The following is a 19,724-nucleotide window of genomic DNA, read 5'->3' on the forward strand; positions in this document are numbered from 1 at the left end:
ATTCCCTAGCCCCTTTTGGTGGCCTTAAGAAATGTCGGAGTTCCATGTTATAGTTAGCTCTCTAACCATGCAAAAATTCTTGTGTTTTGTGATTCCCTGCATGATTGCACTACTCTAGCAGTAATATTCTTGTTCTCCTAATTTAGAAGTGTACATTAACCTAATCATTACACTAGCCTACTTTTGTAGTATTAGATTACAATTCATTTTAACAATCTAAATGACTAGTATAGATGTAAATTAAAAACAGAATTTTAATACGTCAACATTTATCAATATCCTACTTAGTTTTGGAAAATCTCATAGAGAAAATATCATTCATCACTTGTACAAGACACAAGAGAATGAATATTTATTTTCTAAACATGTTTGAAAAAAGGAAAGATAATTTCATTGAAATTCAAAGTAAAAATTTACAAAAATGAAAACAACCAAACAAAAAATTATTCTCCTTTTACCCCACTTCAAATCTTTTTTTACAAATGAAACTTCACTTTGATTTACGTCCCCACACTTACAATACGTCCCCACACTTACAATACAACAAGAATTACTTAATAGACACTCTAAATGCTAGCACACACATACACACTTCCCAACTCTCTCTTCTCTTTAAATGATTGATGAAGAAAATAACACCCAAGGTGCCTTGAAACCATTGAATCTTGCTAATTTAACCATTTGAAAGAGAAATGACGTGATAGAGACCTCAAAAATTATAATCTCACGTATTTAGGTACCCAGATATGGAACCTGAATGCTTGGAGCTCTATCATCTGGTGCCCAAGGGCCCTAGACAAGCACCCAGGACTGGTGAGGAGGTGTCTGAGCTAGCGAGGGCGAGCTCAGACTGAGCGAGGGGGAGTCGAGCAGCCATTATGCACTCTATTTTAGCTCCATTACTAAATCAATGGAAGAAGCAAAGATTTTTGACAACTAGAACCTACTAAAGATGGCATCAACTACAAATAATTTACCATAGGAGAAGCAATTACATTATTATTTATGATGGAGCTTGATGAAGAAAGCACTAATAAGACCAGCAAGGGTCTTTTGATGAGAGATTATTAAAAAAACATAGATAATACCAATGAAATTAGGAGAAGATGAGTTTATAAACCGAATGCTAATTTTATGAAGATTTTTTATGAAAATATTAATGACTTTTTGGAGAAGTCTGACAAGACTTGAGGATTTTAAATTAATGCCCTAAATCAAACAACAGTAAGGAAATGAGAATTAGGAATTGAGTTTGCTATATAGATATTGAGTCGAACATCATCAAGTTCGAACTCAGGCTCATATAATATGCAAACCATAATCTAAGCTTTGATTGAGCTCTTAGCTAAATAAGTTCAATTTACAAGCTTGAGTTTGATTCGAGTCAACTCACTTCCACCCTCATTCAATGTAATTCTACATGTTATGTATATGCATAAATTATGTGTTTGTTACTTTTGTGTGCCATGTTGCCACTTACACAATGCTGCACTACTTTGTGTGCAACATTTTAGAGTTATTGCTCAATGCACTCCACCATTGTATACCCCATCATTGAGCATCTCATTGCCATACAATTTGCACAATAAATCATAAGTGACTACCATTTTAAGCACATTTTCATTGCACATCACACATTAAGGTGCATGTTGCTGTGTTATCCAACATCACATATTCACACACACTAACATTGCACTGTAATAGTGAACACCGATTGGACCTCATTAATGATGGAAGATCAAGTAGCATAGGAGCATAGATATGGTGGATAATTTGACTGTCGATGTATTTCTTTTTCCTATAATTTAAATAATTTTTTAATCGAGAAAGTCACCTTCAGGATATGATAAATAGTTCAAAATATAATTTTACATTAATTTTATTTGGCATTAAACATGAGTAAAATTCCTGCAAACCTTTTATTTCCCGTACATAAATCATAACAAAAAAACAAATAAAAATAAATAAATAAAGCAACTTCCAATTTTCAAACTATTTAAATTTCTCCAAGCCACTAGCAGGAAAGAGCCTGTGTTCCTTCGCAGTCTAGATATGGTTTCCTTCCACCTTTGGGGCAGCATGATTCTCTATTTTATAATGCCTAGCGAACATCTAGATTTCTCTTCTCAATGCCTCCCCTCTCCTGTCCAACGATACCATGAATGCTAAACAATTGTCTGCAACTTACATAATCCCACATTAACTTCCCCCACGAAGGTTTCATAAGTTGTTCATTGAAGCAGTGTTCCCCTGACAATTCAACCAATACTCTGCAACAAGCTTGGCAAAGTCGGAGTCTTTCATCTCCATCAAATTTGATGGTCTGTCATACTCCACAATTTTCCCTGTCAATGAGACATACTATCAAGTTAATAATCTTTGTTGATTACTTGAAGCCATTAATATTGTTCTTAGCTATTTTGATAAGAAGAAAAGTATAGAAAAATTGGCTTATTATATCCTTATTTATATGGTTAACGCAATCATTAACTGTTGTTTTCTATGCTTCATAAAGCTTATTCATTTTCTGATTAGTCGGAATTGGTGTTGTCAATTCCTTGCAATGATTTAGGATGCATAAAAAAAAAGAAAAAGTGTGGAATGAATTTTGTTTATATTGCATACCATAGGAAAGCACCATAACCATATCACTATCAATTACTGTAGGAACTCTGTGAGCTATTGTTATCACCGTGCAGTTGGAGAACTCCTTTCTGATAACTTTTTGGAGGATGGCATCTGTAGCTGAATCAATGGATGCGGTTGCCTCATCCAGAACTAAAATTTTGTTTTTTCGGAGGACGACTCTGCCGAGACAAAAGAGTTGGCGCTGCCCAATACTCCAGTTCTCACCATCATCGCTCACTTTCAAGAACAATAGTATAGTAAATATTATCAACTTTAAATGCAAGTAAATTTACCTTGGGTTGAAGGGAAACACATGGACTAACCTGTTGAATCGAGGAGGTTTGGAAGTTTGCTAATGGTGGACTTGAGCTGGCACTTCTCTAGAGCCTGAAGTTATGGAAAAGATGAAAAAAATGTAAATTTTAGTAGGGAAGCATGGCAGAAAAAAAGTAAATAATATATGCACATTGCTAAAAGAGAATGGGGGGAGATTATAGACTGGAACTTCATATAAATAGGTTTGCATGCATTTTGAAGCATATTTGGTTTGAGCTTAAAAATTTTTTTAACCCGCGCAACATTCTAATACCTTGTGATTGAGCATCTAATATGTTGGTCGTAACACATATGACAATTTTAATGTGCTGGTTTGAGTTGATTTTATATAGTTTTGCACATATTGAAGAGCATAATTAGTTTAAACTTAAGCATTTGTTTAATCCGCGTACCATTCTTGGACCTCTGATTGAGCATCTAACACGTTGGTCGGGGCATATACATAAATTTAAGCTTGTTAGTTTGAATTGATTTTTAAATTGCATGTATTTTGAGGTAGATTTGATTTGAGCTTAAGCATTTGTTTAACCCGCGCAATGTTCTCGGGCCTTGTGATTGAGCATTTAGTAAATTGGTTGAAGCACATGCGGGTAATTTAATTTGTTTAATTTAACTGACTTTACCGGGGACTTTATTATTATTTGAAAAAGTGTGTTATTATTGAGATGAGAGCAAATATTTTCATTGAAGACCTTGATTTTATCTATTGCTCATTCGTGTATTTGGGGTTGTGGATCAAGTGGTGAGCGTGCAAGAGTTGAATTTAATTTTGTAGCTTTTAAATTATACTCAGTTTATATGCTCTAGTCAGATGCGGTTTTAGTAATTTGTCTGTATATAGGGGTGAAATTCATCTTTATATGGTTTATTAAGTGCAAGTGGATCCCATGCAACATCTTTTTCCTTCAATCTATAGAATGACAGTTCCAATTCAATCCATTCCATTTCTGAATTCAGTTTTTTTTCTTTTTAGTTGTCAGAAGTTTTGTTAAATATGGAGAGGTTTGGAAAGTGTTTTAAGAAAGGAACGCTATAAATTTCAAGTAAGTTTGCTTATTATATTTTTATGCATTTTTTAATTTCTTAAATTTATTTTCTCTTTACTCTTTGATTTTGGGATTTTGAAATTTTAATTGAATTCCTATAAGAAAGGAACGCTATAAATTTCAAGTAAGTATGCTTATTATATTTTTATGCATTTTTAAAGTTCTTAAATTTATTTTCTCTTTACTCTCTGATTTTGGGATTTTGAAATTTTAATTGAATTCCTAGTTTCATTCAAAATCCGACAGTGTTTCGGCAGCCTTCTAGCGTCGTCTCCCGATGGGAGTTGTATTGAGAAACTAAGATTTTCCAACCACACTTCCAAAAATGTGCATATTCAATATCTTTCTACTTTAGAATCTGGAGGTCTTCAAAACTTACCATGCTTCAAAAAGCGTGTATGGGGCTTCATATAGCCACATCAAGAAAATAAAGCACACACAAGAAGTCATTCCCGCCACAATGATATGACACAAACGGATCTTTAACTCACCATACTCAAAAAAACATGCATGGGACTTGAGACACCTACAAATGAAAACTTACGAGACATATAGGTTTTCTCCATCAACACAACGGGTACTTATATCTTCACATAACTAAATCATTTAGCAATATTTGAACTAGACATTTGCAACCCCCTCTACACAAACAATACAGTAAAAATTCTGAAATTTCACTTTTTTTTAAAGCTAAGAAAACAGCCTAAATATATAACTGTAGGCTCCCATGGTAACGTGAATGCCACTTGTCCACCGTTATAACTTTTATTCACCGCTAGAGTTTAGGGAGGTTATTTGTATAGACGACAAGTAGTTCACGGGTTGAGGAGGAAGCAGGGTTGGTTTGGTTGGAGGTGGGTGCAGACTGCAGCAAGATAGATAGAAATTTATCTCTATTAAGAGGGAACATAGGAGAAGGATGTTTGAGGAAATTTGGCGTGTTGTATTTGCGTGAGATGAGAAGCGGAGAAGAGGGGAAGCTCAAAACAGAAAGGAGAATAGTTGGCTAAAGAGCATGAGGATCATATAGTGAAGAAGGGAACATGTTTTATGTGAAAACAATACGGAAACAAAGAAATTCACCCAACAATAATCAAACACAAAAGATTTACCTGGTTTGACATTAAGTTGATTCACTTACATCCATGGGGTGGGAAATTTCACTAGCACCGTATAGGAGAAAGAAGAAAACTAGGAATTACAACTTTTGCACTTCTCACCATAAATCTCTCATGAACCCCAAGTCCATTTTATAGAGGAGGATGAGGGCATAAGTAAATAAAGAAAAAGAACAAATTACCCCTAATTACAAAAAAAAAACAACAATCTCAACTTCATCTCTTACTTCTAGATAAGTGAGAGATGGGCAAATGAGATCCAAACTCTAATTGAGTTGCACCAAGATGATTGGTTACGTACCCCACCAGTATGAATTAAACCTCATGCAGATCTTTAAAACGTCCATCTGGGCAATCGGCTCTGAGATCGGATATTCACCAAACTTCTGCAGTAAATGAACTCATGGACTGGTAATAACTTTGTGAGCATATTCTCTAGATTTTCCTTCATATTTTTCTCCTTCAACAAAACCTTGTCATCGTCAACTAAGTCCTGAACAAAGAGGTACATTACATCAATTTGCTCGGTACAAGAATAACGGATTGAATTTATGGCCAAGAATATTGCACTTTGACTGCCACAGAACACCATTAGAGACACCTGATCAATTCCTTAGTTATCCAATAGGCCCTACATCAATATTGCTTCCTTCATCACCTTTGTCACTGTCATGTTTTCTGCCTCTATAGTAGACAAAGCAACAGTTGATTGAAGAATCGACCTCCAACCGACTGAATCTTCTGCCAATGTGAATAAATAGAAGTCATCGGTCTCCACCTATCTATATCACCCTCATTGTCTGAGTCAGTATAGCCTACACACAATTCTCTAATGGATGACTGCCTCTCAAATGCCAAGCTAACATCATCTATACCCTTAAGATACCATAGAATACTTTCACATGCTACCAATGTTTCCTTCCTTAAGCATGCAAGAAGGTGCTCACAACAACAACTGCTTGTGTAATGTATGGTTTAATACAAACCATGACAAATATCAGGTTGCTCGTTGCACTAGCATAAGGAACCAATCACACATCCTTTTTTCCTAATCATTCTTAGGAAACTCATCTGAACTTAACTAAAAATGTGATGCAATGAATAGAATCACCGCTATACTCGGTTCATCAAGCCCAAATTTCTTCAGTATCTTCTAAGCATAAGCTCCTTGTGAAAGTCAAACCTTCATAGATGTCTTTTTCCTGAGGATCTTGATGTCAAGAATTCTATGAGTTTCACCCAACTCCATTTCAAAATGTTTGGACAGTTAATTCACCTTTCTATCAACCTCAATCTGACTAACAGATGCAAACAACATATCATCAACATATAGAAGAAAGTAAATGAACTCATCGTTGGTCAACTTCTTAAAATATGTACAATGATCATACTTGCTTCTCGTGTACTTCTGTCCCTCTATGAACTAATCAAATTTTTATACCAATGTTGTGGTGACTACTTCAATCCATACAAAGACTTGTCCAGTTTGCAAACCAAGTCTTTTGATGCTCCATATCCAGACGACTGCAACATGTAGATCTTCTCTTGCAATTCTCTGGGTACGAATGTAATCTTCATATTGAGCTATTCCAAGTTTAAAGCGCACTGTGCTACAAGTGTTAAGAGAATACTAATTGAGGGATGCTTTTCCACTGAGGACACCACATCAAAATTGATCTCTTATTGTTGTGTTGAGAAGGACACCACATCAAAATTGATCTCTTATTGTTGTGCAAAGCTTTTTACCACACATCAGCTCCATGAGATCCTTCATTCTTTGCATACACCTATTTATACTCGATGGCTTTCCTTCTTAGAGGAAGCTTCACCAACGTCCAATTACCCTTCTTCTGAAGAGACTCCATCACTTCATTCATTACCGCTGTCCAAAGATCACAGTTTGAGCTCTCCATCGATTCTTATTGTGACAGAATTTCTATCTCCGTGACTGAAAGTGCAAATGCAATGTGATCCCATCAACCAAACTGGTTTGGGGACATTCTGGTGTCTGGCCATGCTCCTAGCAATATATTCATTATTAGAAGTCTCATCTTCAATATATTTTTCCATCTCCTCCTGAGCACTATAGATAGAAACCTCCTGAGCTGCAACTAAATTAGGTATTTAAGTTGAAGTGGAAAAACTTTGTGGAACAAATGAAGTTGCATCAAACTCCAACTTCTGATGCATATCTTTGGTCCCAGTAGTCTTAAAAAACTTGTATCATTAAATGTGACATCTTTTCTAATAAAAACCTTCCTTTCAGATTGATTATAGAGCATGAATCACTTTACCCTACGCCTAAAGACAATGAAGAATGTCTTCTTTGCTCATGGTTCTAGTTTATCATTTTGTATGTGGTAATAAGTTGGACACCCAAATACTCTTATGTGCTCATAAACTCTAGCAGAATGCCTAGACCACATCTCCTTGGGGGTCTTATTCCCAATAAATATTTAAGGAAGATGGTTTACCAAGCGACATACATTATCTATGGATTTGGCCCAATAACCTCTATCCAACTTAGCATTAGATAATATACCAAAGTTTGGTTCATCCTCTCTGCCACCTCTTTTTGTTGTGGTCTCTCAAAAAGTGAAGTGGTGCTCTATGTCAACTTTTGGTACTCTTGCAAGAGCGCATCCAAAGTGTATTCACCTTGATTGTTGGAACTAATACACAGTCTCAATAAACTTCTTTCATGTTATAAAAACCTCTAGCACATAGCTTTTGCACTTTATGGTGTACACTCAAACATACCTAGAGTAATCATCAGTAAAAGAAACAACGTATCTCTACTGACTGAATGCCAGTAAATGTGAAGATTACTCTAGTTTAAGATTTTTTGTCCTGCATAAACTCATATTAATAATGTAAAATTAGAGTCTAGATAAATATAGTGTGTATTTTTTGTTATAAAAGTGAAGTTAAAAGTTATAAGTTATGGAATTAAGAAACAAATAAATTGATCATTAGTAGAGATATTGTATTTGATTTGTTTGTCATGTTACAACATATGCTATAAAATCTAAAGATAATGATTAGAAAGAAATATCTAGCAGACAAGTGGAGCTTCAGATTGATAAGGTACATTCTTGGACATAACTTCTGAGTTAAAATTTTGACAATCATGATAATGTTTTTTTTCGATCATCACGACAGCTAGCATAAAATTCCATTGCTAGGAATAGAACATGAAAAAAAAATCCATTTCAGAGGTATGGTGAGACTGATTTGTTTGCTTATTGTCACCTCCCAAAAGAGCCCTTAAGAGAGGTGGGCAGCCCAGGACTTAAATACTGCTTTTCGGCCCTACACCTAGCCGATGTGGGACTATTTGTCCGTGACATTCTCCTCCACCCAATTGAAGAACCTTCAAGCCATAAAGGGTAATTAAATGATCGCTACGAAAGAGGAGATTTGATCCTTAAATAAAAATAGAACTTGATATTTAGTAAAATTATCTCAAGGCAAGAGAATTGTTTGCTATAAATGAGTGTTTAAGAAGAAGCAAGGTACACCGATAGTTGAAGACATTTGATATAAAGCTATGCTTTTTAGAAAGAGATTCGGTCAACTTATAGGTGTAGACTTTGCAGATTTATTCTCTCCGGCAGTCAAACATAGTTCAATTCGAGCTTTACTTAGCATTATGACTAAACATGAACTTGAGCTTGAGCAGTTAGAAATAAAGACTATATTTTTGCTTCAAGAGTCTGAAGAGGACATCTATATGTTGCAGCCTGAGGGCTTCACGGTTATAGAAAAAGAAGACCATATTTGTTTATTGAATAAATCTTTACGGTTTGAAACACTCTCCTAGGCAGTGATATAAAAAATTTGACTCATTCATGTTTGCTAAAGACTCTAAGAGAAGCAATTTTTATAGTGGTATTTACTTTGAGAAAAACAATAAAGAATCATTTATCTACTTGCCCTTATATGTTGATGATATTTTGTTAGCTCTTAGAGATAAAGAAGATATTAAGACGATAAAAGCTCAACTTAGCAGTGAATTTGAGATAAAAAATTTGGTTGATGTAAATAACATATTTAGTATGAAGATGCAGAGAGAGAGAGAGAAATGTAGATAAATTATTTCTATGCCCGAAAGGGTACATTGAGAATGTTTTCTATAGATTTAATATGCAAAATAGAAAGCATGTTAGTACTTCATTAGCTATGCATTTTAGGTTTTTATCAGCTTTATGCTCCAATTTGATGTTGAAATTATTTATATTTCTCGAGTTTCATATTCCAATGTAGTTGAATCTCTCATATATGCTATGGTATGTTCTCAACCAAATTTATCATATATAGTCAATTTAATTCAATGGATATATCAGTAATCTGGGTAAAGAGAAATAAATAGCAATTTAGTGGATCCTCAATTATCTATATGGAACAAAATATACTTGTTTATAGTTTGGGATGACTATGGATAAAGTCATCTGCTATGTTGATTCATATTTTGTTAAAAATCTTAATAGAAGACGATCACTTATAGAATACATTTTTACTATTGGTGGTTGTGCAATTAGTTAGAAGGCTACTTTATAGTAATAATGACACTATCTAGAAATGAAGCTAAGTACATGAAAATTACTGAAGCTTGCAAAGAAGCACTTTGGTTAAAAGGTCTATTTGAAGAGCTTATTGAAAATTTGAAGATCACCACATTGATGTGTGATAATCAGAGTGTTATTCAACTCAGCAAAGATCAATTATTTTATGAGAAAACTAAGCAAGTTGATGCTCACTACCAAATTGTTCATGAAGTTATTGCTTGTAATATTTTTGTGAGTAATATCAGCACCCATGATAACCCTGTGGCTATGATGACTAACCTAAAAAATAGTCAATTTTGAGCATTGCTTGTACTTTCTTGATATTAATTCCTGATCATTAGAGTTTTATGAAAGAGATAGAGAAATTTTTATTATATATTCTTTGAAAATTCATGTCAAGATGAAGATCGCTTAATATGACCCAAATTTTGTGAGTCTCGCCTATCGTCTCATAAAGAAAGTATGACCATGCAGATTGAAGCTTTAGAAAAAAATTGTGAACACGTGGATTGAGATTTTAGAAGGAAACAATGAGCACACATATTGAATGTTTCGATCGTTAGATCAAAGCTTATAATAGCATTTAGATTGCAATCCATGTATTATTGTTTTATGACTCTCTTTTAATTATTTTTTTTAAAGGGATCTTGCTAAAATTATACATACCCTTCTTATATTTTATGTAAAAAAAGGTTCTCAACTTATAATCTCTTATTTGATATAGTGAATTCTCTTTTTTTGTCTGTAGTTTTTCATATTTTGGGTTTTTCAGCGTAAAATTTGTGTTATTTTTTGTTTATTTTATTATTTGTTGCATCAATTTAATATCAAGTTATAACAAATATCAACTGAACTAGTCCCCATAGAAGACTATTTTAGCCTCAATGTCAAGTGTCTAGGTACTAATTTAGTATTTTTATAAACTTTGGGACTAAAATAACCACATATAAATATAAACAATCAGAGGATGACTATTTTAAAACTGTGGGGGATTAGGAATATTTCTGACTGAAGTATTATAGTGATGAAGTTCTTTGATTTTTTCTCACCTCCCATATCTCAAAATCATTGTGCATTCCAAGAGGATCCAAGTTGCTTCTGACGCTGCCCCTAAAAAGGGTAGGCTCTTGAGGAATTATGCTGAGCTTAATCCTCAGATCCTTTAGACCTATGGAGCAAATGTTCAGATTGTCAATAAGAATGCTTCCACTAGAAGGCTCCACCAGCCGAAATAAAGCACTTATAAGAGTCGTTTTTCCGCTTCCTGTTCTTCCAACCACACCCACTTTATATCCTTCCTTCAAAGTGCAAGTGATGCCTTTAAGAACAAAGGGAGCAGTTGGGCGGTATTTTATCTGTAAACAAATAGGGAGAAATCAATTGTAAGAGACAATAAAACACCAAAAGGCCAGATAAATACTTGCCAATCCTCACCTTAAGGTTTTGTAAATCAATTCTTCCTTGATGCGGCCATGATGGTGATGGCCTGTTCTCATAAATGATGGCAGGGGGTTCTGATGGAATGTGCATGAATTGTTTGATTCTCTCCACAGAGATGACATAATTTTCGATGTTGGAGTACCAACGAGTTAGAAACACTTGGGCTGAAGATAGTGTGAGAGCATAGGAAAGACAGAGACCGGAGAAACCTGCATCATTTTTTGACTGAGTGGCTCAACACTGAGAAGAAAATAGAATGCATTTATAAGGAGAAAGAAAAGAGTTAAGAAAATTTGGTATCAATGAACCTGGAGCAATGGTTCCCTGAGGAAGTAAAACGAGAAATACAGTGGAGGTAAGTACTGTCAAAGTTTGAAGTGCTTCCACTCTCAGTAGCACCCATTCCATGGCAGCAACAGTGTGGAAGAATAGCTTTGCATCTGTATCAATAAGTTTTAAATTTGTATGGAAGAACCTTTCAACTGCCCCAAAAGCTCTTATTGTTACAGCTCCAAGCAAAGATTCTCCTGCAAAATTCATAACAGGTGCCTTTGTTGTCCCATTGATTCTCACCAACTCCCTTGCTGATGCTAGATAATAATTCTTCAGAATTTGGCAACAATAGAGAAGGTTTTAGATATATGGTTTAGTCTCTTACATCTCCTCTAACTGCTTCAGTATATACAAAAATGTAAAAGACAGTTGGGTAATGTGAGACTCACCTGAACCCAAACAGTGATGATCAAAGCGGGAACAGCTACAAGAAGAACTTGCCATGTCACTGTCGCGATTATCACTGTTGTTGTTACAACTTCAATTGCACCTATTAGCACAAAAGAAATAGAATACGGTATGTCGAAGTCAACAATACTCAAATCTGAAGAAGCCTGCATAAATGATTGATGATTTGATTAGTTACTCAATCTGAAGGTCTAAAAGATATACTTTTTGGGTTCAGACTTGAAGTTTGTGAGATGATGAGGGAACTAACCCGAGTTAAGATCCTTCCTAAAGGGGTAGAATCAAAAAATGCCATGGGAGCCTTGAACACTGAATCCATGAAGCCAGAAAAAAATTCCTTTGATGCTCTCAGTCCAAGAAGTGCTGTTAACACGCTTCTTACGCTTAAGAAGACACAGCCTACCGTTGAAATTGCTGAAAAAACTCCAACTAACATGGCATCACTTTTATGAGGAATCTGGACGACTGCAGCCAACCAGTAATTTGATAGACCCTGAAGAAGAATAAAAACTGATTGGAAGGTGATTATTAAGGCAAAAAGGAATAATCCCTTGGAAATCTGAATGTAATCCTTATATGGCTTCAATCCAGCATTTCCTATCTCCATTCCTTCCTCTTCTGTAAGCTGCACTGCTGATAAGCTTGTGACTGAGATCTCTCCCTCGCTGTTCTGTTTCATAGGCAGCAATCTGTTTACTTGTAGATGAACTTCTGCTGAAGTTGTTTTTCTGTTTTCATCATCTGAAGAATTTATTGTTGTAATTGAAAACTGGTGTGCAGTAACTAGCCGCTCAAATGCTGTTCCTGGTTTCAGAAGGTCTTCATACCTTCCTGTTTGTATGATTTTCCCTCCTTCCATTACCTGGAGAAAGAAGCTAAGTTATTGAGTCTTCTTATTGTGAGAGCTTAGTTTGTGAAAGAAGTCTGCTTACCAGGATTCTATCCGTTTGAGGAAGGAACTCTACTTGGTGAGTCACTAGAATGACAGTCTTATTTTCTAGTGCAGTCATAACGCAGTCCTGAAATTTATGAAAAAGAGAAAACCTGAGTAAGCCAAATAGACATTTTCCCACTTGCGTCCATCTCTGCAAAACCTCCCAAACCTTTTTTACTTACGTGAAAGAGGGTTGATGCTGTATGTGCATCAACTGCACTGAAGGGATCATCAAGAAGATAAATATCTGCATCATTGTACACAGCTCTAGCCAGTTGAATTCTCTGTTTTTGCCCTCCACTCAGGTTTAGCCCTCTCTGTCCTATCTCTGCAAGGTCTCCATGATCAAAATTCTCAATATCCTTATCCAGTGCACAGCATCTGATAGCATTCTGATATGCTTTCTTGTTCATTGGCTTTCCATAGAGTATGTTGTCACGCAGTGTTCCACTCTGAATCCAAGATGTCTGTGAAACATACGCAGTGGTACCATTCAAGTAAACCTGAATGCAACTGAAATGATGTTAGTTTCACACAAATGGCTATTTTCTCCCCTAAAAAAACTTTATTTTCATTAAAAGGATTAAGAACTTACTGATCCGGTAATTTTTGAAATCTCCCCTAGTAGTGCATATAATAGTGATGACTTTCCAGAACCAACTGAGCCACAAACAGAAATCTTTTGCCCTTTTGCTATCTGCAAGTTTATGTTGATTAATGTAGGAGCAATAGAACTCTGTTCCCAACTGAAGATGCCATTTTTTATTTCAGCAACAAGATTCAAGTGTTCTAGGTGGATTTTCTTCTCTCTGTCTTCTTTAATTTCATCCTCTAGCAGGAAGCTATCGATTCGGTCCAAGGAAACCTTAGCTTGGATCAGTACAGAAAGAACCTCAGGAAGCATCCTTACTGGTTCTGACATAACTCTGAGAGTTGCTAGAACCGTGAAGATGGTACCCGCATTTAGAGGAGCACTTCTCATGATTGCAGTACCTGCAAAAATCACTCCAGAAACAACTGTGGGTGATATCCAATACAGTGCTGCTCCGCAGGACTTTGTCAATTGAATTTTTCTCAACCATTTAAATTCAACACCTCTCAGGGCTTCAATTTTTTTTCTGAAATTTTCTTCCCATGATTGTAATTTTATGATCTTCATGCTGTTCAGGACTTCAGATGTAGCTCTTAGCCTCTCATCTTGAGCAACCATGAACTGTGACTGAAAGTGCTGCAAAATCTTTGCAACAGGAATGTTGATGAAGCCAAAAATAACCAAAGGAATGATACCTGGAAGGGCTCCCTTTCCCACAGTTCTGAAGAGTATGGCTACTGAAACGAGAAGCTGGAGAGGAAAACTCCATGCCATGTGAAACCACCAAGGGAAATCCCCAAGCCTATATGCATCGACAGCAATGTAGTTAACAATCTCACCTGTAGAATGTCTTAACCTGCCCGGGCTTGATATCCTTAGCTCCTTCTGGTAAAGAGCTGCCATTACTGCAGACCTCATCCTCATGCCATACCTTCTCGAGTCGAAGTACCAATGCCTCTGAGATAAAGAATCAACCAACTTGACTATTAGCAAGCATCCTACTAAAACCATGCCTTTGCTGAGCTCTTTGTGCTCAAGCCTTGAGTACCACACAAATGCATATAATATCAAAGGAGAAACTGCAGTGGATATTGATTTCATAAGTGCATAAAATCCTACTATTATCATTTCCTTTTTGTAACATTTTGCCAATGCAAAAAGGACCAAGTTTCTTGTCCTTTCTTTGCTCCTGATGATAAGATCCCATTCAGTGGAGAAAGTATTGTAAGCATGAATTGCTTCATCTTCATCATTCAAAGAGGGGATGTCATTGAGTTCTAATGTTTTTGAACGGCCCAATCGAAGTAAGGGATTTTGCCATGTAAAGGTAAGGCGACTAAAGATACCAGCTTTGCTGAGATTTGAAATACCATTTTCTTTTTCTAACAGGGTCTGTGATAGGCTCTCACTTGCAGGTTTTCCATTGAGTTTGTTTTTGATGATCAGTTTGAGAGCATAGTAGAGCAGCAGCAAGTTTACAATCCATTGTATGATAACAAGTATTGGAAGGCTATGATTTTCAACAAGATCCTTTACATTAAGGGCTGTAATAAAAAGCGCAAATGAAGCCCACCAGACCTGCAGAATGGCTTCCAACCAATTATTAGGATGAACATTTACAGAAATTGACAAAACAACCCAGATTACTCCCCTTAAAGAGAGAACTACAACTTGGTCCCAATGAATATGTTTTCTTTCGTTGTACAAAGTCCAACAAGTTCTACTAAAGTATGCAACACCCATGATTACGCAGAGGGTTGAAATAATAATGGAATCCCAGTGCCGCCTTCTATTTTTATTGATTATATTATGCCTTCTGCATGCTTTTATCGTTAACGCCAGCATAAAATTCAGAAGGAAGAAAAGGTTAAGAATATCTATTAATAGTCTCTGCGTGCAGGAGGAACCCAAATCAAAGCTCTCTGTTAAACACATCGAAGGGAACCAACCTGCAACTCATTGTACAATAAATATATAGTATAAGATCCAAATTCAAGTGAAAATTTAAAGGAAAGGTGAAATTATTGCAGAGGACACAAAACTGCTACCTTCCGAGCTCCAAAAAGAAGCCATTTTTTTTTCTCGGGTGATGTTTTCCCTGCTTTGCTTGCCAAGTCTGAGGTGATCTCTAGCAGCTCTCTATTCTAAGCCTCTTCGAAAAAGCTAGAGACAGCGTTGGTGGTATTCAGTAAGCCAAAGATAATTTTCTCTCTTTTATTTCTCACGCTGCGCTTGATATCATGCATTGAAGCAGTCAATAATGAGATGATAATTTAAACATTTCTGCAGGAGTTAAGTCATTGTTTGTCTCATATTGCTCTCAGCATTAATGCCCATAAATGCCGCATGATTTGTTTCATTTCGGTGATTCAGCAAACATTTTCACAGAAATTTATGGATAATATTTTCTAGGAAGCTTTACATGCATACCACTCAGTTCTTCTGTTTTTACATATCTAAAACTTAAACTTCTATTTATGTAATTATGGTATTTGTGAAGAGATATGAAAGATTTAGATGGTATAAATACAAAAATCAAAGTTTAGATGTCTGATATGTAAGACCATAAGAATAAAGTGGTATTTATGTAAATGTCCCTACTTTCTATTTAACATTGTTTTTAAGGGACACATAAGTGTATGTCCCTACTCTCTATGTATGCTCTGTTGGATGAGGAAGATGAATTTCAGGCAAGAAAACAAGCTCGGACCTGAAGCCTCCCAAATGAGATCTAGTCATAAATTAGGCTACGACAATGCTTCTAGAATGTCAAACTTGCCTAAAAAGTGTTGAGTGTATAGCTTGTTTGCATGGCATTCGCTGCCCACGGCACCTAGACAGGCATTCCAGCACCATGATGGGGTTGCCTAGGCTCCCGAGAGGAGTGCAGAGTGGCGCCCAAGTGCCCAATGTTGAGTACAACAACGTCGCAATTTCGGTCGTTTCCAAGTTCAGAAACAAAGCACTCGAAATTCCCGCAGCTAGAAGGGGCACGATGGTATTTGGATTCGTGACTTCAACTTAGGTGACTGAAAAGGCAATGTCAGGGTGCAGCACTACGGCGCCAAGTGCAGTTTAAACTTTGATAGGGAATTAAGCCCTTATTTCATAGACGATCATACTTTTTGCCGCCTCGTATTCTTGATTGTGTGTAAGTGGATTTTGGCGAGCAATTTCTCTTGTGCGATCAAGAGATAAAGTAACATGAATTGTTGTAAGTTTCAGTGTTATAAAGAGTGGATCTGAGTGGCATAATTTTGTACTATTCTCTTTTCCTAATAATTTTTTTTAGTGTGGTGTGGCTCCATGATTTTTTTTTGTTCTCTAGTTTTTCCACGTTAAATCATTATGTGATTTTTTTTGCATTTCTTTATTGTTCACTTCAATTCAATTTATTATTTTGGATCTCTTGAATTTGTGTGTTTTCCGCAGTGCGGTTTGGTTGTAAATCGAACAAAACTCAAGTTTTCATCCCAATAAGTGGCATCAGATCGAGGTTTTGTCTGAAGACTTTTGATTCGAGTGGAAGAAATGACGGACAAGCTGAAGAAGTTCAACTGTCCAAATTATACTTTATGGAAGATTTAAGTGGAAGATTTGATTTATAAAATATATTGTATCTACCAATTTGAATAATGACCGTGAATCCTAAATCAATTACTCTAGAGAAATAGTAAGTGTTTGATTGAATAACCGTAGGTTTGATCCATCTTTCACTTTTCTCATCTATTTTTTTCAACATAATGAATGAGAAAATTATGGTGGATCTCATGGAAACACTAATAAGAATGTATGAAAAACATTCTACTTCAAATAAAATTTTTATGATTAAGAGACTATTCAATATGAAGATGTTGAATGATAGTTTAATAGTTGAATATTTGAATAATTTCAACACTGTGAAAAATTAGACGTGTTCTATGTGCATCAAATATGATGACGAGGTCATGTCACATTAGTTTTTTCTTCATTGTGGAATAGTTGGGATGGACTAGTCATAGTGGTGAACAACTCTTCAGGTGATATAAAGTTAAACTTTGATAACATTGTATGATTAGTACTGAATAAAGAAGTTTGCAAGAATACAATGAGTGGTAAATCTTAATTTTTTTGCATTAAATGCTGAGAACATACGAAGGAATCTGGATAGGAATAAAGGTAGAGATAGATTTAAGTTCAGAAGAAAAATGTCAAAGTCGGGAAAAAGAAATTGACAGATGTAAATGTTGAAATAATGGGAAAAAAGTTCATTTTAAGGACTACAAAGCTCTAAGAATGGTTGGTGGTGGAGGTCAATACAGAAATCTCTCTACAAAAGTCTTCAGAAACGAGATCTAAGGTGACTGCTTAGTTTTATCTCTTTTCGATATTGAATCTTGGATAGTAGATTCATGTGTGTCTCAATAAAGAGGTGTTTAAAAATTACATTCAAAGTGATTTGGAGAAGGTTGATTTGGGAGATAACAATGCCTGTAATATTATAAGATAAGGTGATGTTGATATCAAGTTATCAAATAAAATAATCCAAAAGCTCAATGAAATTAGATATATTCCAAGTTTGAAGAGAAATTTGATCTCAATAAGCTAATTAGCAATGTAAGGTACATGATTGCATCCACAAGTAAATTGTAAAATGAGTTTTCTCAAATTCACATCGTAAATGTCAGAAATGGTTTTGATGTGGTTTTGAGGGTCAATCCACCATTTACTTCTTTTCTATTTCAGATGGATCAATCCCTTCTCTCTCCATCTCTCCCATTTTTCTTCTTTTCTTAATCGTTCGATGGCTTGATTAGTTTTGCTTATACCTTGGTATAAGTGTGCATATTTTATAGGTTTAGGTGCCATTGAACGGGTTGTAAATGGGATGGTTCGGGGTTTGAGAGGCGATGATGAAAGTGCTTATGTCTGCTACTATACATTAGCTTTCGGTAGGAGGATGCCCCAACTTTCTCAGATTGTCGGTAGCTCTAGCCCGAGCGAGGCTGTTAAATGGTGGGCTGCTTGATCTTCAAAATACTTATATGTACAACATAAATGAAACAAAAAAATATATTTCCTCGCAAAAATATTACTTTTGAATGTCCAATATGCATGAAAAATTAAAGAAAATTGGATACAATACAACAAGAGTCAACCCGTTAATCGCCTTAACCGCGGTACAAGAATTGCCCTACTTAGATTGTCTGGATAATCCAAAATTGGATTTTAAAGCGCATAGCCCAGCTTTGAGTCCACCCGGCCTGAAAGCTTACGGGTTTTCTTTGAGCTTTTACATAAGCTCTTGCAATTTCTTTTGAGTTTTCACGAGCTTTTTGTGATTTTCTTCTAGTTTTCATGTACTACCTAGTTGTCTACTTTTTCATGCACATGTCCTGCTTGTTTACTTTTATGTGCAAAGCTGATCATTCTTATAGGAGCGGCGAAAATTTCAGGTACGCACATTTAGCTTCTTGTTACATTCTACTGTTTCCCTTTACTGTGATTTACTACATATACATATAGTTCATACTTGCGATGTTACAATTATTGTTTACTGCGCTTCATAACATGTTTATTTTTTTATTATTCATGCTTCTTCTATAGACTTGCAGGGGCCCTTAGGATGGAGGATAGTGGGACACCTGGTTTAGGAGGCACCCTATGGCGAGCCACTGACCAAACCAATTGTATGTACATCTTAAATCCTAAACCCCCTGATCTTTGCAAAAGGAACTCAGAGCAAATTTCGTGGGCAGCACGATAAGGGACCAAGCTGACGAATCAAGACTTGAAACAGGATCTACATCAGCTAAACCCTTTCTTAGTCTAAATAATGACAAACCCATAGGGCTTCGAGGTAGTCGGTCTAGTGCGACATAAATCCTTATATTATCTTCAGGTTTTTGCACGACCATGTTGTGCATCATAAGTCATAACTTCTTTTAGGATTTTGAGGTTGTCGTTCGGTACAACATAAATCCTCTTATCTTCTTAAGCTATTTGCACAAATCAGATATCTTGCAAATATAAGTTCTAAATTATAAAAAATAAATTACAGGAATTAAACACTACATAATATCATTTCAAAGATATAAAACCAAACAATATAATAATTTGGAAAGTCGCCGGGGTTTCCCTCGGATCGGTGACATCTCCTACTTTTTTTTTCTTTCGGGCTCCTAAAATAACTGTTTCTATTTTGAGTCATTCCCTTTTGACTTTCCTATGCCCAATATTGAAAACCTAAACTTTGAAATTCTATAGAATCACTGATATTAATCGAGAGTATTTTTATATGACTCCAGTCATTTAAGATGTAATTAGCTATAGGGGTTTGCC

The 19,724-nt window shown here is 35.7% G+C and overlaps 1 protein-coding gene across 1 annotated transcript; it reads right to left on the bottom strand.

Moving 5' to 3' along the window:
- Positions 1-1,896: 1,896 nt before the first annotated feature.
- LOC110020973 (ABC transporter C family member 8-like) lies at positions 1,897-15,761 on the bottom strand. Its single transcript, XM_020719280.1, has 12 exons — positions 15,452-15,761; positions 13,407-15,352; positions 12,994-13,314; positions 12,810-12,896; positions 12,128-12,739; positions 11,859-12,023; positions 11,445-11,739; positions 11,131-11,345; positions 10,746-11,051; positions 2,952-3,015; positions 2,626-2,865; positions 1,897-2,345 (listed from the first exon to the last, which is right to left on the bottom strand). Exons 1-12 carry the CDS (start codon positions 15,474-15,476, stop codon positions 2,221-2,223), a joined length of 4,401 nt encoding a protein of 1,466 aa, XP_020574939.1. The 5' UTR covers positions 15,477-15,761; the 3' UTR covers positions 1,897-2,220.
- Positions 15,762-19,724: the final 3,963 nt, after the last annotated feature.

Source organism: Phalaenopsis equestris, unplaced genomic scaffold (genome assembly GCF_001263595.1).
Source record: "Phalaenopsis equestris unplaced genomic scaffold, ASM126359v1 Scaffold000114, whole genome shotgun sequence".
Classification (NCBI taxonomy): domain Eukaryota; kingdom Viridiplantae; phylum Streptophyta; class Magnoliopsida; order Asparagales; family Orchidaceae; genus Phalaenopsis; species Phalaenopsis equestris.